We start from the raw sequence: 24,128 nt of genomic DNA, 5'->3' as shown, positions 1-24,128 counted from the left end.
CTCTTTTCTCTTGTGTAGTATTCTATCCCGGTTGCAGGGTCACGGTAGGAGTCTGAGTCACGACCTGAGTAAGTGGCAATAGGCCTGCAGGATCTTCAGTGTCATAGGATGGTAGTACATCGTGACTTAAGTGATTGAGGAAGATTGCCGTGAGCATCCTTTAGTAAGATGGAAACTACACTAGGTAATAAAGAAAGAAAAGATGAAATGAAGAAAGCATCCTGTAAAATAATGTACAGTCGTTTCAGCATAACATTATGTGTTACTATATTATTGTGTATTATTTTGGCATTTGTTAGTTGGATAATTTATGCTTTGCAACCAAAAGAGGTCTCCCCTTCTTCCTCTTTGCCTTCTTCTACTGTCTCTCCACACCTCTTCCATACTCTTCCTCCACATTAACTTGTCAGAAGAACCGAGTATTAAAACAATTCCTTTATCCAACTATTACATCCGCACCAATTAGTGGTTAATACAACTAATTGTTGGGTGTGTGGACTTATGCCACACACCACAGAGAAAGGAATGCCATATCTAGTTCTCCCTTTTTATTATGAGGGTTCTGCTTGGGCTTACTTCGTCATTTTCTCTAATGCTTATCAAAGCAAATTCAGACGATCTGTTGGTTCACATATCAATTATCCGGATTTTAGTCATAGTTCTTTGATTAAAGGTATGGTAGTTATGGCTAAAATCATGGAAAATAGTAAAATCGCCATTGATGAAAGAAAGGCATACACTAACTGGAATGTCACCCAATATATGTCCAGTCTTAGTGATAAAGTTAAGAAAGGAAAGTCCTCGCCAATTTGGACCATACCACTTCAGGGTAACTTCTGCTTACAGATAAATGATCACTCTCCTGACACTACACCCAGGAATAACTGCTCCTACACGTACGTTTATTCCTCTCAGAACTCGCCTCCTCTAGTTCCGTCTCAAGGCACCTATTTCATCTGCTATTATAGAGCTTATACTTGGTTACCCACGGGTTTTTCTGGTACTTGTTATATAGCCTTCCTTCTTCCCCCTACTTACACCGCCTCCGCAAGTCATCACCGAACCAGATACGGCAGAGGGATTATCGACTCAAAGGACACCGCAGGACAAGAGGGAGGAGATTTCCTTAAGGGATTCCTTCCCTTCTGGGGTCCAATGGCTAACAGTAGAAATATTAGGCAATTGGTCCGTGTCGTAGAGACTACCATAGACATCACTGTAGGAGCCTTAAGTAACATCACGGCAGAACTACAGGCAGATCGTCTTATGACATTACAAAATCGAGTTGCCTTAGACTTTGTTCTTGCCGATCGTGGTGGAGTATGCAAATTGATCGGGTCAAGTTGCTGTATTTTCATACCTAATGACGCTCCGACAGTATACCAAGCTATCTCCAAGTTGCACATAATCTCGGAGTCTATCCATCAGGACGAAGGAGATTGGTCTTTAACGGAATGGTTTTGGGGACTACTGTCTAAATGGGGTTGGAAAGCATTGACGTTTCTTGGTGTAATCTTGACCATTATCTTCTCCTGTTGCCTTTGTATGCACTGTGGTCCCGCTATCTGTGATCTCTGTGCTACTATGTGCATCCCAAAACCCAAACCACAAGTAACCGAGAACATCCGAATGATGTTACAGCAACAGCTCGATGACCTCATGGCTATTGACGTGGACTCAGATTAGCATGAGTCTATCTTGCCTGAGTTCTGGCAAAAGGAGGGTCTGACGAACTTCGATTTTCGATCACGATCGAATCGACCCGCCATTTTGTGGCCCGCCGCCATTTTGTGTTGCCATCACTCAGGCAGCTCGGCGAACAAAGTCTATTCTGCCTTTCCTGTAGCCTGGTGTCGAAATACACCTTTGGCCTCTATTTGCAAAGCTGGTGTTAGAACTAGCCGAGTACACTAATCCCTGTCTGGCTTTTCTAATTCGCGACTCAACTATCTGTTGGCTCACACTATTCTTTCCTGACCTTATCTTATCGACTGGCCTTCACTGTCTCCTGCTAGCATTCTCTCGTTTCACAACTGTCCTCCCACACACACAAACGTATCTCACCACCTGCAAGTTAGTTATGAATCTGTTAATAAATTAGCTTGAGGGAGGGGTAACAAACATAGTTGGAGGAGAGGTCTTTCCGAGTTATCCGACACTTCTGTTTTCAAACCTTTCTTATTGGTTCCATCTTGTTTTCCAACTTTCCTTATTGGCTCCTTCTTGTATGCTCTGGGAGTACATTTTATTAATGATTATGAACATTGTATGGTATTTAACCCGATGCGCCACAGAGTGAAGTGGCAGTCTCCTGAGAACCTACTTTGTGTACTTCTAGGATAACTGTACTGGCTGCAGCTAAATAAATCTGATCTTCTAACGCTGACAGAGTGTCCCGTTTCTCTGTGTAGCTGAGCAGGAGAAACCTAGGAGATTAAGGCGTACCCTGCGCCGCCAGGCCCAAAAGGATCTGGTTCTTCAACGTGCCTCTGTTTCTTTCTTTCTGTGTATATTTCCGTCTTTTACATTCTCTGTTCAGTTATTTGTATAGCCTTTCTCATTGCCCTTGTTTTGCTTTATGTCTGTCTATCCCTGTGTATGCTTGTGTATCTATCTATTGTGTAGATACAATGGGGGAACCCAGTGTCCCTCAGAACCTGGGTAAGTATATAGGTAAAGCTACAGTGGTTCTGTCGGGGAGAAAACAACTACTTTGCAAATGACAATAAATCTTGTTACCAATATTTTATATGATTTACTGCTTAAGCAATATGTCATTTTTCAAGGGCTGTCAAGGTGAGGCATAATTGTAAACTGCATATATACAAGAGTGAAGCTATATACAAATATGTACAAGTTGAAGAATGGTCAAAACAACAACAAAGCCAATATCTCTGGTTGTTTTCAGGCTGTCCTTCGTCCTGAAGAAGACCCGCTTTGACACCATACTAACGCATTATCGGGGTCGAAACATAGACGATAATACATGGCTCAGTCTTAACAAATCTCTTGGTGCACACTAATGAGCAGTCACGCCATAACCAGAGATATTGGCTTTGTTGTTGTTCTGACTATTCTTCAACTTGTACATATTTGTTATAGCTTCACTCTTGTGTATAAGCACTGCACCATCAGCACTGGGCACCCATTTTCACTTTGAAACACTTGTCACTTTACAATCATGCCTCACCTTGACAGCCCTTGAAAAATGTATTTTCAATATGTTTTGTGAAAAACTAAAAAATATCAAATAATAATTTTTGCAAACAAATTTGGAGTTTTTTGTTGTACTGCTGTATTCCATTATATTCACCTTGTTGCGTGCTGTGATTTAGCCCACTTTTACTTTTTCCTATCTGGCATATTGCTGTGTTAGTGAGTCATATAAATTATTAGTAACAAGATTTATTGTTATTTGCAAAGTAATTGTTTTCTCCCCGACAGAACCACTGTAGCTCTACCCAATTGCGTATCTATCTATTCCTGTCCCTCTCTCACTGTCCGTGTCTTGCTCTCTCTGTTTGTATACACAACTATTTATGTTGCTCATTTGTGTTTGCTTGTTTGTACGTTCCATTTCTTTCTGTGTGCACTTTTGATGGCATGCTAAATGTACAACGTTGAGAGCATAAACAACCGTCCGGATACCCATGAAAATTGCTCTTTTTCTATATAGTTATTTTATTGCAATCGTTTGGAATGGAACCCTGTTTTCTGCAAGTGAGGTTTATTTATAGGTGCAAAATGAAATAAATGTTGCTAAGTGTTCTTGTGTACGCCTATGCTAAGGTAAAGTTGGAACCAAGCAGAGGCGTGGCCCGCAGCCTCTGTTTGGGATTCACTCTTAATAATAAAATGTTCTATGTACATACCACTTTTTACAAGCTGTTAGTTTTTTGTGCAATAACATAACGTGCTGTTATTATTACCTAATGTAATGGTAATGCGCCAAGTATGAAAGTCAGAGTCAGCCCTGCTTTTATTTGTACCTGTGGCTGCTGCGTGCACACAGATCTCTTCAGTACATGTGTTTCATGTTCGTGGACTTAAAAAAGGACCGAAATTCTGACCTAGGCATCTTTTTAAAAGTTGTTGTTTGTGGTGGTATTTAAACAGTAGCAGAAAAAGGCCAAAGGTTAGCTTTTCGCTCTGCAGCAAAGTGTGCAAAAAGGTAACAAAATGCATTTTGTGACTTTTTTTAATACACTCTACCGTATTTAATCCGTGGCAGGCACCGCAACCCTTATATATACGCACTCAAAATGCACACTGTCTTCAGGGAACATAAATTGGGTTCGCGAAGAATCTATTCCTGTGAGGTGGAACCAAAAATAACCCTGATGTGAGCGGGTTACCAAGACCTGAGTTTAGTTGTTGCTTAAAGTGCATACATTTGCTTTATTAGTGAAGAAATATGTTTTTAGTATGCAATTTAATTTGAAAAAACATTCCGCTCATATACGAATATATTCACATATTCCTAATATATGTATACAGAAGAACCTACTTCTTAGCAATGTTATACCAGCTGCTGTTGCCATGTGTTTATACCATCCCAATCCGTCTGTTAAATTCTCTGCCAGTTTAATTTGGTACTCTATTATTAGTATTGTTCATATGTACCCTGCAGTTTAGTTGTACAAAAAAACCAATTTAAATAAGTACTTCTCAATGCAGTTCTATAATATGCCTAATACATATGTTAAAGCTTCCACCCACGATAATAAAAAGCATAACTAAAAACGTATAAGGTCCCAAAGGCGAGACCTATTGGTTATGCCAATGCTTGTTTTTTAAGGTGGTAACTAACCCTGGGCAGACAACTACGCTCACAAAGTTTGCGTAGTTTGTGCTACTTCACGCTACGTGAATTGAGTGTAGCACAGTGCAAAATCACGTAGCATAGCATAGTTGGCATTTTTTGCTCGCTCGCAGTCCGCAACGTCAAGCAAGCGAGCAAAATGACATCCCGGCGAGACTTTTCCTCGTTCGTGATCAGCAACATCAAGTTGCCGATCGCGAGCGTGGAAAATAAACCTCCCGGTGAGATTCTCAACACGGGGAGGTCTGGTTTCTCATTGCGAGTGGTCGCGACCGCTCGTGATGAGAAACTACCAGTCCGCGTTGAGAAAGCTGCCAAGCGGCAGAAAACGACAGCTCGCACTGTGCAAGATGCCGTTTTCAATGATTGCACAGTGTGGACAAGCATCCGGCAATGTGCAATCATCGCGAACAGCGCACTACGCAGTTTACGTAGTGCTACGCGTATCTCGCGTAGTGCGAAGTGCACTTCGCGTAGGTATGCGGAGTGCTACTACCCTAGCGGTGCCGGGAGCAGCTGCCAGTGGTGTGGTGGTCCCGCACCATCAATTAGGATGCCACCGCGGTGGCATCCCGCATTCACATTGTGGCGGGTGGTGCTCACAGCACCGCCCGCTACAATGTTGTGAATGGGCATTGTGCATTGGCATGCACAACGTGACAGGCACCGCGCTGTGCCTGCCACCTTGCCCATGCCAAAGTTGGGGGGTACCCCCCCAAGTGCAACCCCCCCCCCCCCCCCCAAGTGCAGCCCTCACCCCCTTGGGGGCCTGCCAAGGGCTGCCAAAGCTAACACTGCATGTCTCTCCATGGCAGAGTCTCCGGCATGGAAAGGCATGACATATGCCACTTCCTAATATGGATGGTGGTGCCACCATATTCAGGCACTTTTCTGCCCGGTCAGTAATCCGATCGGCGGAAAAGCGGCAGGCGATCTTCCCATCCGCCGCGGTGCCCCCGCCATACTAATATGGTGGGGGGAGTACCAGGGACATTCGACGGGCGGATCTCCACTGCCGGGCCGGCGGTACCCACCACCAGCCCGGCTGCGATCTGCCTAACATGCTAATGGGGCCCTTAACTCGCTGATGCCTCACTACTCTTAAGCACCATCCATCCCTAAACCCGCACAACCCCTAAACACCATCCATTTCTGCCACCTTAAGACACCTCACCACACCTAAACTACACCCATCTATGACTTTTAAACTCCACCTATGCCTGACACCTAAAAGCCCTTTCTGTGCCTAAACCCCAACCATCCCAGATCCTCAAAACTCATCACCACCCCCTAAACTCCATCCATTCCTGAACCCTAAAGACCCTTCACCACCCTTAAACTCTCCCCATCACTGAACTCTAAAAGCCCTCACAGCCTTAAACTATGTCCATCCATAAACCTGAAAACCCCTCTTCACCCCTAAACATTACCCATCCTAATCCCCCAAAAAACCCACTACAGCAAAACTCCACCCAATCTTGATCGCTAAAAACCCTCCCTGCCTCTAATCTCCATCTATCCCTGCCCCTTGAAGACCATCCATCACCCCTAAACCTCACAAGTCCATGAACTCTAAACCTCCCACTGCTACTAACAGCCATGCAAGGTTGGATTTTTCCTTAAAATTACCTTTAAAAAAAATTTTTATTTCATTTTTGGTTATTTGAATGGCCTCAAAACTGTATTTCCTTAAAACTATTTTCACATGATTTGGTTTCTTCCAATGTGGTTTTTCAGATTTCCCATTAATTCGCATACATCAGTTGTTATAAAGAGTGACCCACAGCTTTGTCCTCCAGTTATCAGGGGTCTCAACTCTGGGCTGGAAAATGACAGTTATTAAGTTGTTTCCCCAACAGGCTAGCTGAGTGACAGACATACTTAACTTTACGGTAAAAGTTACTTGCAGGTCACGATTAGTTTGGTCCTCAGCAGACCACCCCTGCTATTTAGTGGAGCACATCTTAATCTGCTGCAGTGACACAAAACAGAGGTAGCAAAAAGGGGTGCACAATTTGTGAACCCTTTTTATCAACCAGTCTTAGTATTTCTGGCCCCAGATCACTGACAATTAAAGATGAACAATTAAAGAGATCATAAATGATTGATTTATAAAATCTGTTCCAGCTTATTGTTATATACGAGGTATAGTCAATCTGATTGGCATGTGAGGTGGATAAACCGAGTAATTGATATGTGGTGCAAGGACAAACTTAAAATCTGTTACATCACTTTATCCTTTCTTCCACCATGTTCTTCAGAATCAGTTTAAAGACAAGACAAAAGCGCAAATAAAGACTTATAACATCAATATTTTACATAGTGAGAGAACTCTGAAGCACTGACTGTTAGACAGATGACAAAAGGTCGGAACCTTTGACAAGTGGACAGACGACAAAAGGGACAGGGAGACATGCTCCCATATCAGCAACCAAAGACACCAAAAAGTCCAAGAGACATTGCATTCTCCCTCAGTTTTGAGGTCTAAGAAATACACTGCATTGAGCGAGCACACCATAAATGGGGATCATTTTGGGGGAATTGCTGGACTGAAGGCATTAAAGAGGAACTATGAACATATGCAGAGCAAAGTTTGGGACTTACGATTCTTTATAATGGACAATGAAGCTCAAGAGATCCCGGTACTCAGGTGGCTGGTAGCGCTCCCACTTCAAAAAGATCTGGTCGGCGTACGTATTGTTAGAGATGAAACGCAAGGTGTGGGATTTGCCTGTGGGGAGATTTGCATTATTAAAGAACTTCGAATTAAAAGGTAAGAATAAGAAGGTCAAATATGAAACTTGTATAGTTATGACACAATCTAGTGCCTTGGTGATGTCACGAAATACATTTCCTCTGTAGCAATTATTAAAGTGAGAGAAATAAAATCTAAATGCACTGCCACTTGACTCCCTGCTTATGGCTGTGTTTCTCTTACAAAACACAATTAATATGTCTGCCTACCGGTGTGAGAGTGATACATCAATTCCAGTAGTATTGCAGCATATTTCTCCTTTTTACTTTGTTTGGTACAAAACGAAGTTTTAATTTCCCCACAGGCTTGCCTTGTGGTCCATTTTTAGGACTACTAAATTCAACCAGTTACCATATTTAACTCATGCAATTTCAATGAAGTCATAAAAATACATCAAGGGAAGAAGAGAACTGACCACTGTATGTTAGAATGTAGGAATGTTGGGAACTCCACTGAAGAAAGAGGAGAGGTCCAGGGTAAAATGGCTCCAACATTCCAATGGTTGTCTTTTTGTGTCTCCCATTTCAATTTAGAACTTTATTCTCTCATTGAGCACAATGATCCAATAGCATTATAGCTCCCATGCTTCTAGCTATACGTATTGTTAAAGTTCCTCTTCTTTATTATAACCCTCTGAATGTGGCTTAGGTCTAAAACTCCGGATCATGGCCTTTAAGAAACATTATGGCCCACGGTACCAGACTGTGATGCATTAAAAAGATACTTCTGAATAAGCTGTGGGAAAAATAGTCTTCAGTCCATTCGTTTACTCTTTATAAAATCAAAATAAATCAACTGACCAAGTCACACTGCATTACAAAAGCGGAATGATACTGGGCCACTAGAGTGTGTCAGTTGTTCACAGTGTCCTATGTAGGCAATTTTCAAAAATATTCATTGCACAGGAGAATATGGAAGTCATCAAGTTTATAAACAGGATTGTAAAATGTGTTTTCCAATCACGTTACATTCAAAGCTTAGGATACTCTCTCTAATTGGGCAGTATTATAGCATAAAGATAAAACAAAGTGACATAGCAGTAACCATACAAAAATAACAGAACATTTGCATATAATGTCATTTTTTTTAAAGATAAACTATTGAGAGCTAGTAAACTACTACAATAAAAGTTGTAAATGACTGTCGTGTACTATTCAATGGTAAATGAAAGATAATTTTGTTTGTTTTTTCTAAGGCTCTGGGAACCCTCATTCAACAAGTTTTAACCATGGACAAAAATCCCTCAGCCCCCCAGAAATCCTAAGGTAAGCATTTAGTATCAAGTTGGGCACACAGGATTTTAAAAAGTCTAAGTTGCACATGAGTGATTAACAAATGCATATGAAGTTACTAAACCAGGGGTCTCCAACCTTCCCTGTAACAAGAGCTACTTAAGGTCAATGAAAACTATCTCTGAGCTACTAAGTTACTAGTATTATTAGTGTTGCAATAGTGACCACATCAGCAAGAATACATTAGTGTCCACCCTATGAAACATTACCAGCAATGATCAACTCTGTAAATCAAGAAGGCTTCTCAGTAGTAATGTAAAAAAAAAAAAAAGCCTTTGGGAATCTGGAATGCCTTTATGTAGGTAATACAGATGCAATTCTCATGGCACTAAAGGAACATTATTACTGATAAGGTTCTCCAGCACCAGATGCTTCATCATTTGCTTTAAAATATTTTAGGAATGTACGCATTTTTCTCGAAACATCATCTTATGAGTTCTGACCTACACAATTTTTGTCTCAAATGCATACTTTTCAATTTTGTTATAAATAGATTAAGCTATGTAAAAGCATCTAAGCACGAATTGGTGTGTATGCAATATTTAATGGGGAACGGGAGTCATTTGATTAAAAGGTTATGACATGGGATCGGAGCGCACACAGCGGTCTCACTGCATGCACTCAGAGATAAATGGCAGACGGATATTGGGAGAGAACTAACCGATAAGGAATGGGGTATCATCATTGAACACCCAAGGAAAGTATCACGCAATCCGAAATTTAAATTCATCCAATTAATGATACTTCACCGTGCATACCTGATCCCACGCAAAATAAATAAAAAGTTCTCAGACGTAGCCGACGTGTGTCCAAGGTGCCAGGAAGCAGCAGCGAGCCTATTACATATGTTATGGACCTGCCCCAGACTGCCGTATTATTGGTCAACAATAAGTACACTACTCAATATAGTGGCCCCAGAACGTAAGGACAACTCATTAGAACGGTATATACTGGGACTCAGTCCTAAGCCCAAAAGTGGAAACCCCACTTACAGATTTGTTAATTTGGCACTGATACTAGCAAAACGCACAATAACCATGAGATGGAAGGCAAAAACAACACCAGCAGAATCAGACTGGTTTAACGAAATGGTTAGGTGGGGCAGAGCGGAAAGTAATGAGATACAAAGAGAGGAAAACAGGGGACTGCGCAAGAAACCTATTTCAATGGAATGTGATGTTGGAGGAGCTTATAGCAACTGAGATACCTATTGGTTAAAGAATGGGAAGAATTTAGTGCTAGACCTGGCGATGTAGTGAGAAAGATATGCAACACCAAAGGATGTGTAAGACAGGTAAGGCAGTCGACACTTATTGTGGGCAATGTGAATATTGTATATTAAACCAGATAGAGGGATGACACAAGGATAGGGTGTTAGAACAACTGTCTCATAATTAGTCTGAGTACGCAAGGGAGTGGGAGGGGGGAGTTATGTTTATTGTACTGTTAGATTTCAAGCAGAATGGACCAATGTACCATACAGTGAAGTTGAACCAAGAGTTATGCACAACAGAAATGGGCATGGATGCCAGTGTAATATTCGGAGATGTACTGTGGATATGTATAGCCATATACTAATGCATAAACATGTTGGTAGAAGATACGGACTATGAAGAGCTAATAGTATCGACTTCACCTCAGAAATGTATGCATGTGCGCCTGTATAAAGCAGAAACTTAATAAAATATGTTTTAAAAAAAAAACAAATGTAAAAGCATCCAATTAGTAGGATGGGCTGAACGCACACTGGAGAGCAACTTAGTGGAATCTGGAGAGCTACCAGTAGCGCATGAGCTACTGGTTGGGGAAGCCTGTGCTAAACTATACATTGGAGAATAGGATATAAATAAATGGGATGGGAGTTTTAATGGATAAGACCTTGCAGAAAAGATAAGAGACAAAACGTCCCTGCAATCATTGGTGGAAACTTCTGACTCACACCTAATTGGGTCGGCATTGGGTGAAAGCATATGAACTGCACCAATCATGTTTTAATTACCAAGATAGACGCAGTAAGGAGAGTCTTGCACTTGGAATGCTTTGTGTACAGGAGAAAGAATAAACAATTTGTTTTTTTTTTATTGTTAATGCTACCTATCAGTATATGAGAAAAGGAAACAAGGGAACCCTACTCACTGGGAGCCTGGGCAGTATTTCTAGAAGGAAAACAATGGCTCCTATGGAAAAACTATTTTTGTAACAACTTATTAGGTACACAAAAGCACAATGGCAATATATAAGGTTTTGCTTGATGTCAGAAAGAAAGTGTGCTCTACATAACAGACAACTCAATGTATGATACTCTTCTTTTATGTTTTTAAATGAGCAAAAGATAAACAGTGTATAATTACACAATAATAAATTTAACAATTTATCATGTACAAAAGATCATAAAAAGGTGTCCCAGTGAAAAAGTGATTGAACCTAAACTAAAAGTGACATTTACTGTGACATATATACAAGGTTTCAATTATTACACATAAGAGCGACCATCTAGGATAAAACAAAATATTTCGCAACACTCCTTAGTCATAGGTGTTGCATAGTGATTCGCCCTTGTCTATTGTCGACGGCGTTTCAACCCTATATTGAATGTAGGGTCTCTTCAGGACCTTAAGATGTGGGGACACCTGAAAGGTCGGATGCACCACCTGATGTAAAGGAATATATAGTGTGACACCGTGAGTATAGTGAAAGAAGGGAAACTCACAGGGTACCCGTCCGGGTGCCCTTATGAGGGTGATGTCAGGCAGTGAGATCGAGGAGCTACTGTAGAGTCTCCATAGCATTCAGAGATGTAGATAATCAGCTGTGGTAAAAGAGGGACCGTGTGATAACGCTCTGTAGGCGGGGAAGTTGGAGCACTTGATTAGGTAGAATTACCAATTATACAGGAGTATACTTCTAAATGTGCAGCTGTTTAGTTGTACGCTGTCATACGGTGATAACGTAGAGTGGAGTGCCTGCCGGTAAGTTAAGCAAGAAAGCGTCCGTCTCTCTGCGTGGTGCAATAACCTATCAGTATATTGCATATGAAACTTAGTCATGAGTATGGCAGAAAATAAATAGTTCGCTTTCCTTGTAAACACTGTATATTTCAGTGTGAATTTTTCACCATGCTGGAGTAAGATACAGGTCTTACAACCCTCCTTTCCTCCACACGTTGCCATGGTGGGCCTGGTGCTGTGCAGCATCTTCTCTAAAACCAGGATCACTGGAATTACGCTGCAGTGGCAGACCAAAATATATTGCCGGGTTTACAATATTTTGTAGCAAGAAACAGCAAATTATTCAGCATAAAGCAATATAATATATATCAGTATTTCTTTACTTTATGATTTGAACAACTTTTAATACTGGCTTAGTAGCAGATCAACTTATGAATACAGGAATCAGTAACAGAAATGTGGCTGTTAACATTCGCAAAAATATCTATTACACTGTGCAGAGCTATGCATGGAACGTTTTTAGTAACTTTTCATCTGCTTGAGTTTGAAACAAATAGTTTTTTGTATGTAATATATGCAAATTACGTACCATGCTGGATTATCTGGAAAATGTGGCAAATCATGATTATGCGAAACATGCCACATCCTCAGAATTACGGTTCCAGAGGCCCTTTCTAAAACCTTACATACTTACAGGAAGCACGGTCGCCATTGGTGCGTGGGTTGATCTCCGCCTTGTTCTGCCTCCCTTTCGTGCCGGTTATCTCCTCCATGTGGTAGATCTCCGAGAGGCAAAGCTTGGGATTGAAAGCAAAGTACATTTTCCCCACAGGGATAGAAAGGTTCTCGTGATTCGAGTCCCAGAGCTGCTGAAGATTCTGGTTGTCCAAAACATACACCGTATAGTTTCTGAAAAGACAAACACCGGCAATGAAGCAACAAAAAAGTATTATTTCTGAATTTACATACAGTATTGCTAAAATTCAAGAGAAATTACTAAAATAAATACTGCACATAGAACTCTATTAATGTATAAGAAACTCCTGTGTACCTTGTGTGACCGACAATGCGCAAACACAACCACAATTGCATTTGCAATTATTCCTAACGAGTGTGGCCCTAAACTATTTTCAAAGTTTATTTCTCCCATTAGTTTTGTCTTCACAGAAGTGACCTTGCCAAGCAGTCTGACATAGTTCTCTTTAATGTGAAAACCACTAAACATAGTTCCATGCTTCTGAGAATATAATCCAACAACTATACACAGTAATAGCCTATATAAAGAGCACACATAACAGAATAAAATACTTAAATCAGGCAAGTCCTGACCCAAACCATGGGAGAAATCTATGCCCTCTTACAAATTAACCAGCAGGTGAAAGGTTTTTGCGGGTCAATTTTCCCACGAAGTCCTTTATGACCAACTAACATCGTTTGCCCCATTATTTGATTATTCAAAAACTTTGCGAAGTTCAACAAAGATTGCAAAGTTATGACAACAATCACTTAAAAAACTTGTGGTATAAAAAAACCTTTACAATGTAACACAACCACTACAAGAGATTGACATCTCATCTAGTTAATGAGGACCAGACGCTAAATCATGATGCAGGATTAAACAACTTGTGTGGAGGTTTTCTTGTCATGCCACTAATTTTCTTCTTCTAGAGCTTGTATAAAGTACAATACTCTGAAGGGTCATTTCTAGTGCCCCACACAAAACAATATTTGGCATTATTCTTGGGACACTAGCTACTTAAATGGGCAATTTCAGTAGGATTCTGAACGTTTATTACTTGTGAATGTCCTTGGAAGCATCCTGAATGCAACCCTTTTAAAATATATAAAAAAGAAACCTTAATGTCACGTAATGCGATCACCGATGTATTAAAGCTAGGAGGGTACGAAATTATAATTCCAGCAACAGAACTATAAAAATTGTGTAATTTTGCACTTGCAAAAATATAATTTTTTTGTTCAGTTATGCCTTTTGAGATATTCTCTAATTTAAACAAATATAGGTCTGAACAACAGTACATTTGCAGACAGAATATATAACAGGGGCTTTTGTCAAATATGCAATTCCTAGTATTACATACTTTCTGGGTAATTTATCAGCAAAAGGTACATTTTCAGTTTCTTTCTTTCACAATAACTATTTTGCTGTTTCTATCGTTTGCATTCCAAAATAGGAGATCACATATTTTTGAAATCGCTTGGCATTGTTAAAGTATTTCCAAGAATCTAATGAAATTTGGAGGAGTGGAATCATACAATTCTGCACATTTTCATGCTTGAACTGAAGAAGCGTCCTGTATGATCTTGGAAGCTAATGTACTGCGACACATTTGATCTGCTATTGGTTTTTAAAAGAAATCAAATTAGTAGGAGAAGATGTAAAATATTTTTTTCAGACAGTACAATGATAAACAACCCATTCGCTAAAAGTCCTATCAGCTTTTCCCACACAAGTACCACAGATATTGTGTCCTCTTACCCATCAACCATGGTGTCACCCCGGATGAGCTTCAAGTTTTTAAAGAAAGTCAGGGAGATAAGAGCAAAGGAATGCTTAATCTTAAGGAATCCGGTGATTTTTTCAATAAGTCCCAAGCTGCTCTGCAGCTGAGATGCAAGGTTATCTGAAGACAAAGAATTAAAGAATTAAAAGTCATAACGACTGGTTTAACATCCGCCATCGGGGAACACAAAGGTGGCATACATAAAGTTTTCAAAGAGCTAGAATTGTTACATTTAATAATCTGAAGTTATAAGCAAAACACATACATTTTAATTGTAAATTAAACTGGTATAGTATTCAGTAGATAATATGTGTCTTCCAAGAGTCCACCTTATAAATGTTTAGCCATGCAGCATATTACCCTGAGTGCTGTACCGTCAGGGATTGAAGAGCAACACAATTACTACACACTGAGTTATACAGTCTGTTCCAGGAATACATTTGTGCCTAAGGAAACATAATTAAATCTTGGTTGGTGCAGTAGAGAATAATGACGTGTATTTTAGTGTTATGAGGTCACAGCCTGTGTGAATATGCAAGTCATTATTTAAAATTTGCATCACAGACTGTATAAAATAGATTGCTACAAAACACACAAAAACATTTAAGATAAAATGGTGCTTCCAAAATATAGATTTTAGTAATACCCAGACTGTACTTTTGTTTAATAGTGAGTGTATGTGTCACTCTTTATGAGTCTGTGCATGGTCTCTATGTATGAATCAGTGTCTATGTTTGGGTGTGTTCAACTGTATTGTAGCATTGTATAGCAGTTGCCTCATTGAATATCTGTGGGTACTCAATTTTGCTCCTCTATCTGTATTCATGTGTTTGGCGTCTATATTGTTGAATGCCTGTGTCAATCAATCAATCAAATTTACTTTATTCGGTTTATGCAAAACCATAAAAGTATACTAAAAGACATATTCTGTCACTAAAAAGATAAAAACCATGATTTAAATATAAGACTATATACAAAGGTTTACAAACATATTTTGAATGAATTACAAAGAAAACCACAAAATAAGTTCAATTAATTCAGATTAAAAGTTTTAGACAGATTAGGCTTGACTTCCCACACATTCGACAATAACTGCAGGTAAAGGAGAGCTGGCTTAACTTGCACAAAGCCCTTATTAACTAAAATTGGGAGAATGAAGCGCTTCCTGATACCAGTAAGATATTCGCAGAAAAATATAATATGCATGGTATCCTGAACAGAGAAATCATTGCATGAGCAGACCCCAAGATCTTCCACCCTCTTCCAGCCTGGCGATTCACCTAAAAGAAAATGAAATTGATCTAATCTGAATCTAACCAGTAGAAATCGGTGATTGGGGTTTGTAACCATGTCTAGATATGGTTCCATGGTCAGGGTAGTCTTCCGCAATTGATGAGCACTTACTGTCGGTTTTACCAGCTCCCTTTCTTCTCTAGCCATAGTAGCTATTCGCAAATATGAATCTTTAACCCACTTTATATCTCCCCTCAGCAGTTTTTCAGGAAAATTATATATTTCAGGTCTGCCAAGTTTTACTGACAAGTTATGGACATATTTAAGCCAGGGAATGCGACACCCATGATCAAGGGCCAAACAATCTTTCAGGAATGCCTGTGTCTGTATGCATCTGTTTGTGCTGGTGTGTCTGTAGATGTCTTTGTATTTAAGTGAGTGTGTCTTATGTGTTTAATCTTCCTGTGTCTGTATAGATCTGTGTATGTTTGAGTGCCTCTATGCATCTCTGCAAATCTCTGCATGGTTGTTTCTGCATATATCTGTCGGTTTGTGCACGCCTATGTTTATATGTGTATGTAAAGCGACCATGTACCTGTAAAGGTCTGTCTCTCAGTGTGTATATGTAAATGGCTGCGTCGCTCTGCGTCCTGTATATAAAGATCAGGAGGTTAAAGTACCTGCTGCAGCTAAATATGAAATTGGTGATGGAAGTTCCAGTGTATGCAGGGATTATTGTTTAGCAAGCTACACATATGCAGGGGTAAAATGCAGACCCTGTGCTAGCATTGTTGCCACCTTATGTGAAGCAACATTTTACTAGCCCTCTCCCATTGCAATTTGGCCTTAGGTCATGATTCACCAGGCTATCTGGTGGGTCTGTAGCGGACAGCATCCTATTCAGCATTGGAGCCGTCCACTCTGGAGAAGGAGGTAAAGAGCCCCATCAGACCCTTTAGGCAGCTGCTCTCCAGTGGTCTACTCAATGAGTGTGAGAGAGCTGCTGCCTTTGTCCAGGACCGACTTGGTCACTGTCCCTGGTCACAGGCAGAGTAAGGTGCTTGGAGCAGCCTGGAACCCGGCCAATGATCAATAATACCTAATGGAACAGGAGTTTGGACGGTTGCCACGCCATTCCAGCACTGAATTCTACACAGAAAGAAGGACGGGCTTCACACAGCACCCCTTGATACACCACAAATTGCAGTAGATCAAGCTTCATTTTTACAGGAAACAGATCCAGAACTGAAAAGAGAAGTGCAAGTTTCCATCAGTCACAACAGCCTGATACAGCAGGGATAAGCAGTAGATCAACTTCTCTCACAAGTAGAACAGATAAAGTGAGAAAATAAAAATATGAGCTTACCTGACGCAAAATACTGGTATCGCAGGGCCTGCTTGCTTGCAGTAAAATTAAATGGGAGTACATGAAACACAATAGCAAACATGGGCTCATCATAGAGGCAGAGATCTCTCAACCCACCATTTTGCCTCTTAACTACTGGGCCTAGCAATTACTGGTGTTCTTTGTGTAAAGTCGGAGCTGGCTACAGAGTGCTGCCTGTGCACTATCCACTGCATCACCAACATGAATATCTCATAAACCTTACAGCAGCGATAGTTTGAATGCCCAGATTTTCAAACGAAGAGGTTATAAAAATAAAAATGCTCTTATTTTGAGGTCGCCTAACAATACCACCATTTAACAAGGCAACCTTAAGGCTGAGTCCAGCTGCCTGCGAAGCGGTCAGTTACGCTCACAGGTTTTGGAAGTAGCATATCTCCGGTGCACTCTGGTACATGTAGTCATCAAATTAGTATTTGCACCATTATCATGGTGATTGTGGATAATAAGCAGGTGGCCAGCCCTGGGAATCAATGGGGGATTAGGCCATTACAGGTATTTATAAAAACAGGAATAGGCTATGCTCTAAACTGTGTGAGTAGGCTGGAGGTGGCCTGCCAGGACAGAGCTTCAGGGGCATTGGAGAAAGGACCCTTGGGCAGGACGCAATGTAGGGGGGCGGGTGTCCGACACTTGACAGAGAGGCACATCAACGTGAACAGGGGCTAAACCAGAGGAGGGAAAAGGGAGGAACTGAAAAGAAGGGTGGGCTTGAGTGAGGGCAAAAAGACTGAGTGAGGAGGGGCTAGAAGGAGGGACGGCTGAGGAGGAGGGAAAAGAGAGAAACCGAAGAGGAGGGCGGGACCTGGGAGGGGAGAACTCATGAACGAGGCATGCCTAGACAGAGCACGTGAGAAGGAATATGGGAGGAAGAGGAGAGGAGGGAGCAGTGATCGGATGTGGTGTAACAGCCAGAGTGGCAGACCTTGAAGCTGGGGAGTCACGGCATCGGTTCAAGCATCCTGTGATTCTGCACAACTCACTTAATATCCCCTGCCTGAAAATTGAATTTGTCCATCTGTAAAGTGCTCTGATAAGTTTGGGTCGAGTTCGCGCTATATCACACTGCAAAAAAATTAAACATTTCTTTTAAAAAGCAGTGTTGAATGTGGGGTCTGAGGGGTAGTTGGGTGCAGTGTGGCATGGGGAGATTAAGTGGCGACAAAGCTTAAACACCGTAGACTGATGCAAAAAACAAAAGCAGTGTTTTGAGTGGGGTGAGCGGGGTGGGTTGGGCGTTTCGGCACTGGGAGATTGAGTGGAGGCAAAGCTTAATAAACATTGAAGATGGGCAAACAGCATGGCAAATGAAGTGTTGGCCCCAAACACTTAATATGAGCAGAGGCATGCCAAAAAATAAAAAGGGTGCTCTCAAAGTATCCTAAATAACCCGAAGCGTAAGTGCGCATGTAACAGGGGCAGTCCTCGTGGGAGGATACAATGGTCAAAGGGAGGCACTACTAAGCCTATTCACTAAACAAAAGCTAGCATTTACAAAGGACAGTAAGAGGAGCCAATTGAAAAGATAGGCGGTTCTTAAAGCCCATATTGTAGGAACAGCATGTCTTGAAGAGACAACACAGGCGCTGCCTAAGCAAGACCTAAAAATGAATGCTAATATTTATACACAATCTGACATTTAAGGACCATCTCATGGCCATCCCAGAACCACAAAAAGGCACAAATGCCTGGTATTGTTTTCTGAGAAAGGTGGCATGAGTCCGGTCTGGGATATCCTCAAAGAGAGTGATTCACACAAGATGCTTACAGTCAAAGTCCCCTGCTTAGAACCCTTACACAGATTCACATCTTGGCCATCAACAGGTGGGTACACCACAGCATGTGTGCCTAACACTTCTGAGACAATGGAAGGGGAGTTGCAAGTTTCCCTACCTCACATAATAGATACAGCACACATCTCATGTAACTGATGCAGCTAGGTATAAACAGTGCAAGTTTATTTCCTTCACAGAACAAGTAGAACACAGCAGCTTGAGTGCAAGTGTCACTCTCTCACAGAAAATGTATTACACACTACCTGCAGTTTTAACATTCAATCCTCGTAAAATAGGTACACAAGGTTGAATGACTATCAGTGTGTAAGTGGATGGAGGGGTGGGTGCTAAAATGATGGAATTAGATGGTGGGTGGTTGTGGGAGTCGGAGGCTTGATGGCGCAATTTATGTTGGGATAAGGAGGTGGATATGTAGATGTATTTGGATGGAGCATGCATGTGAAAAGAAGAGATCAGTGGATTGATGGGTATTTGTGCAAATGTGAGATGGTCAGTTTGTGTGTTTAAGGGAGGATTAATGGTTACTTTGTGTATGAGGAATATATGTATGTCTATGGTTTGTGGGTGGAGTAATGTGTGGGCAGATCATTTGTGCATACATGCGTGCAGATGGACCCATGTACTTTGATGCTGCTGTGCTTGGAGCTGCTTTCCTTGGCACTTAGTGAGCCGTATAAAGGGCTTGTGAACATGCAGGGCACTCATATCTGCTGGTAGGGCAACAAAGCACTGTAAATTACTGTGATGGAATAGCACCTCCATCTAATACCATTGGGAAACATAATACTACAAAATGACTGTGGTGCTGGCTTTCGTGACACAAATTAGTGTTACAAGATTCTGAAAGTGACAAACTTGATGTCCTTCATATGAAGCTGTGACTTAGACACTGCTGGTTGTAAGACAGACACTGCAGAAAAGCTAGTAACTTAAAGAATAGAAGGGAGCTATCTCAAAATGAGGTATAACATGTAGCAGTACTGATTATAAAGGACTGACATGCACATTCCAAGAAATGAGCCATGTCAGAATGAGGCATTACAGGCGGTAGCACAGTTAACAAAGGAGGTGAAATGCACATTCAAAGAAATGAACCATCTCAGGATGAGGTATAACATGCAGTAGAAATGACAATAACGGGTTGACGTGCACATTTCAAGAAGTGAGCTATCTCATAATGAGGTATTAAATGCAGTGGCACTAAAAATAACCAAGTGAGCAGTTATCACAACACTCTTCACTCACAGTACTCCTGAATAGCATTAATTGAAGTGCTATAAGAACTAATCATCTGTATACTAAGGCACTGAGATTACAGTACCTGTAAATGTTTGCAATGCGCTTCTCAGCATGAGGGCAGCATAATGCACGGAACTGAAGACCCAACTATAACTGCTGGAGCATTGTGCCCCAGTGCCTGATCACACCCAAGGCCTGACAGGGGCACAAACTTCCAAAACTGTGAGGATTGAATCATCCTCCTTGATGTGGAGTGAATGGCAGGAGGGGAACCTTATGCACCGCTGCCAATTTTAAATCTGACAAATGCCCTGAGCCCTACCTGCACATATCTCAGATTCTGCTAGGTGCACTCAGCCTTCCAAGTCAACATTAATTTTATCCAACATTTGTGATAAAAGGTGTAGGAAGGTGGAATCTGACTACATGGTTGCCCCCACTTTTTTTCTGGTGTTTTGATGGTTTTTGACTAGTCTGGCTGGGATCCTGCTATTCAGGACCCCAGCCTATCTGCTTACTCCCTTAAACAACATGGTGTGCATATTAGGTGCACTAGTGATTGGATACTGTGGTGCCTTATGAGTCCCTAGTATATGGTACCTTAGGTACCAAGGGCATAGGTACTTCACAGGCCTACCAGGGGCTGCAGCATGTAATATGCCACCCCTGGGAAGCAGACTAAATCTGACACCACAGGCCTGCTACTGCAGCCTGGGTGAGGTAGTGTTAGCACTCCTTACTGAGATATAGGTTTACTATATCTCTCCCTGCACACACATTTAAACCTATCAGTCACCCCTAAGGCAGGCCCTATCAATCCTGAGGGCAGGGGGCTTGGTTTCCATGTGAGGGGGTGCCTCTGCCTGAGCAGGGCCCCTCTGCAGCTCTCAGAGTCTATTCTCGGTTTGTGAATGCAGTCAAACCATATACTCTTAAGTGCATTATAACCTCGCGGTAAATGCTAACTTTGGGATGGCTGCATCAAAACATGTCGTGTTTGGTGTCAAACGCTTTGGAATCATACCCCCACACCAGTAACTTGTGTGGGAGTATGATCCCACCCTTCTAGAGGGATAGACATGTACCCACCGTGGAAACACGGTAGAATCCTGAAGAGCCCTGGCATCACAAAATGGATGCCACGAGTCACAGACACTGGGCTGCCCTCCTGCTGATGATCGAAACTCGCAGTGGAGGAGGCCCAACAATAGGCATCCTGTCACAGGGAGGTGTGGTCACCTCCCAGACAGGATTTAGTGTATTGGGGCTGGGTGGATGCACTCCTAGAGTGCTTTGAAGTCCTGCACTGGGGGAGCAGTAGGCTCCTCTATGCATATGCCAGCTCAAACCGGTTCAGGGACTACCTGCCCCTGCTGTGGCACGAAACTGGACAAAGGGAAGTGGGTGTAGCCACCCACTCCCCTGACCCTCCCATAGGTGGGGTCATAGAGCTAGTCCCTCCCTTCCTTCTAGTATAAGTTAGGGAACCCTTGCCATGGCAAACAAGATATCCCTGGATGACGCTCTGAAGAAGAATCCTGGACCTTCGACGTTCCACTACCTCTGGAAGACTGAAGAATCTCCCTTGGAGTCAAGGAGTGACTCCACTGCTTGGCAGGCACCCAATCTTGAAATCAACGGTCACTCCCGCCGGAGTTCGAAGTCCCTGCATCCTAGGAAGAGGATTTCCTGACTTCTCCAAGGCCATCGTGAGTCCCCAGTGACGCTGAGGCAAGTGGACCCCACGAGTGACGAGGAACCACAATCCCTGGGTACCGTGCACTATTTTCGAGTGCAACCCCTTCACGACGTTCTACGAACTTGTACTTTGAACTACGTGTGGTCCAAGCCTCCAGTAAAATTTCCACCGAAGATCAGAGGCCTACCCCGTCCCGAGTGACCGTGGGCCCCGGTTGAGTGAATCCTCCCGAGGCGTCTTCGCTATCCCTTGACAGTTGGCTTGTGGGTCCCCGGAAGACTTTTCAACAAAACCAAAGAGCTCCTCTGGTTGCTCCAGGCCTGCCCGGACTTACCTTCGCTGGGTGAGTCCCTCAGACCTTGCTGGTCTGCACCGCTGACTTTTTACACTTTCCACAAGACTTGCTCTTGCCAAGGCTTGTTTGCTCCAATCTGGTCGCCGACACTTCAGTAAGCTGCAGACTTTGTGGGACACGCCGAATCCAGCTCCTGTTCATCGTCGACGCCTCCTGGACCTCGTGGCTGAAGAGTCAAGACACCCATGATCATCTGAAATCATCCGACGACTGTGGGCATCCATCTTCCTTGTCCCAGGTCACTGCCAAGTGACTTTGAACACTGTCCCCTCTGCTTTCAGGTCTTCCTTCTTCTGAATCCAGCCTTGGATTCCACCGGACACTTCTTCTGTCTTCACAAGCCGCAAGTCTTCTTTGGCTCCCATTGAAAACAACGCCGCGACCCGACACCAAAAGACACCTATGCACCCGGCTTCCCTGGGTGAGGTAACTCCAGCACTACGGTGCTCCTGTGTGTGTTGGCTCTAGAACTACTTATCCTGTAAGTGACTTGCTTGTAGACTCTCCCGAAGTATCCTAAAACTTTCAAATTCCAACTGTGACTTGCTCCATTGAAGTCGGCTGTGTTCTCACACTGCATGCGTCTCCCGTGGGTCCTTTACTTACCTGCCTTGGGTGGATTAGTGAGGCCCCAGCACTTCTGAAGGCCCTAGGCCTTGTCCCCTCGCAAGTCGATATTCCTAAGTCTCTTTTTTAGTATATGGTCTGGTACGCTCCTAGGGCCCCAGCCATATTTGTGCTTAACTTGTTGTGAAATGCTGATTTGTGCATATGTCCTTGACTTCTAATCTCAAAGAGATTAGTAGAGTGTGTCTAGTAATAAATACATATATATTTTATATACATATATACCTGTGTGGTGTCCTTTCATTTATTGATTCAAGAGATTATAAGGTAAAACAAGGTGCTTTACATTCCTCTAAAGACTTAGTCTGAATGCTGCTCTCCACAGCAACCACTAGGATAGCTTTCTTTAAAAGGTTGTCTTAAACCTACTACCATAAGAGTCGAATTGTACTGCTGCAAGGTGTCCACTTTAACTAGTGAACAGCATATACCAGGCCAACTTCTCACAAAAGGCATCAGGACACAAATGGCACTGCCAGGCTAAAACCCACCTAATATAAAGTGTGGGTGTGTTCCACTGCATACACCCCCACTGAGGCTACACCTCTGTTTTCTAGGTGTGCAGAACTATTGGTAAAAGGAGAAGTTGCACAATAGGCCAAACCCAGTTTGGAGTTTATGATGAACATGCCACACAATTTGGCCTGTAAGAATACAGAAACATTTCTGTACACAAACACAAACCTTTAGATATTACACAGATTGGTGCTGCACTATTCTGTGAGAGAGAAGTTTCCTTAAATGAAAGACAGGTATACAAGAAATACATTGCAGATACTCACAGCCTCGACGGATGTTCAAAATTAGACTGCCTTCAATGTATGTGCAGCCTGTTAGAGACTGTGCCACTTGAATTGAATCAATGGTCTTGATGCCAACTTTGCACACCTTCGGACAGCGACCCTCACACTTGTGGCAAAAGATGCTGCAGATAATAGGACAAAATATAGTATAGATATTTTTTAACTTCACAGCCTCAATAAATTCAGAAAAGCCTATGTTGCCATGGTACAGACAATAATCTAGTGATGGTAATACAGAAGCACTCTCTCAAAACAGATCAGCACAACTGTTAAGAAGGGCATGTTGTGAGGGCACATCCTCTCAAGCATGCAGGCTGCAAGTATCAACCTGTCTGATGGTGTAGATCAGGGTTCTCCAATAAGTTGCCCAGGAGCTACTGGTACCTTTAGGTCTACCTGTGAGCAGCTCCTGTATGTGAAGTCCAACCCAGTAAATGAAAAGCTTGTGGGCCAACTTCAGAAACTTCATTTTGCAGTATTAAAACTTACATACTGCAAATAATTGTATAAATCTCCAACTCGCCTATCTTTTTGATGGGTAGATCTTCAACATTTAAGAATTATACTTAGTAGTGAATGTGTGAGGAACCAGTGGGAGCGGCTGCAAAGAGGGGCATAACTTATTATTAATG

The 24,128-nt window shown here is 42.1% G+C and overlaps 1 protein-coding gene across 1 annotated transcript in view; it reads right to left on the bottom strand.

Moving 5' to 3' along the window:
- Positions 1-24,128, bottom strand: part of INSRR (insulin receptor related receptor) — a 627,856-nt gene that overhangs the window by 243,274 nt on the left and 360,454 nt on the right. The window contains exons 4-7 of the mRNA XM_085637005.1: positions 23,476-23,618; positions 14,315-14,459; positions 12,512-12,726; positions 7,427-7,553 (exon numbers count right to left, since the gene is read on the bottom strand). Coding sequence (XP_085493131.1) covers positions 7,427-7,553; positions 12,512-12,726; positions 14,315-14,459; positions 23,476-23,618 — 630 coding nt within the window. The remainder of the gene's footprint in view (positions 1-7,426; positions 7,554-12,511; positions 12,727-14,314; positions 14,460-23,475; positions 23,619-24,128) is intronic.

This window comes from Triturus cristatus, chromosome 12 (genome assembly GCF_964204655.1).
Source record: "Triturus cristatus chromosome 12, aTriCri1.1, whole genome shotgun sequence".
Classification (NCBI taxonomy): Eukaryota; Metazoa; Chordata; class Amphibia; order Caudata; family Salamandridae; genus Triturus; species Triturus cristatus.
This window is presented reverse-complemented; position numbering and strand designations above follow the sequence as displayed.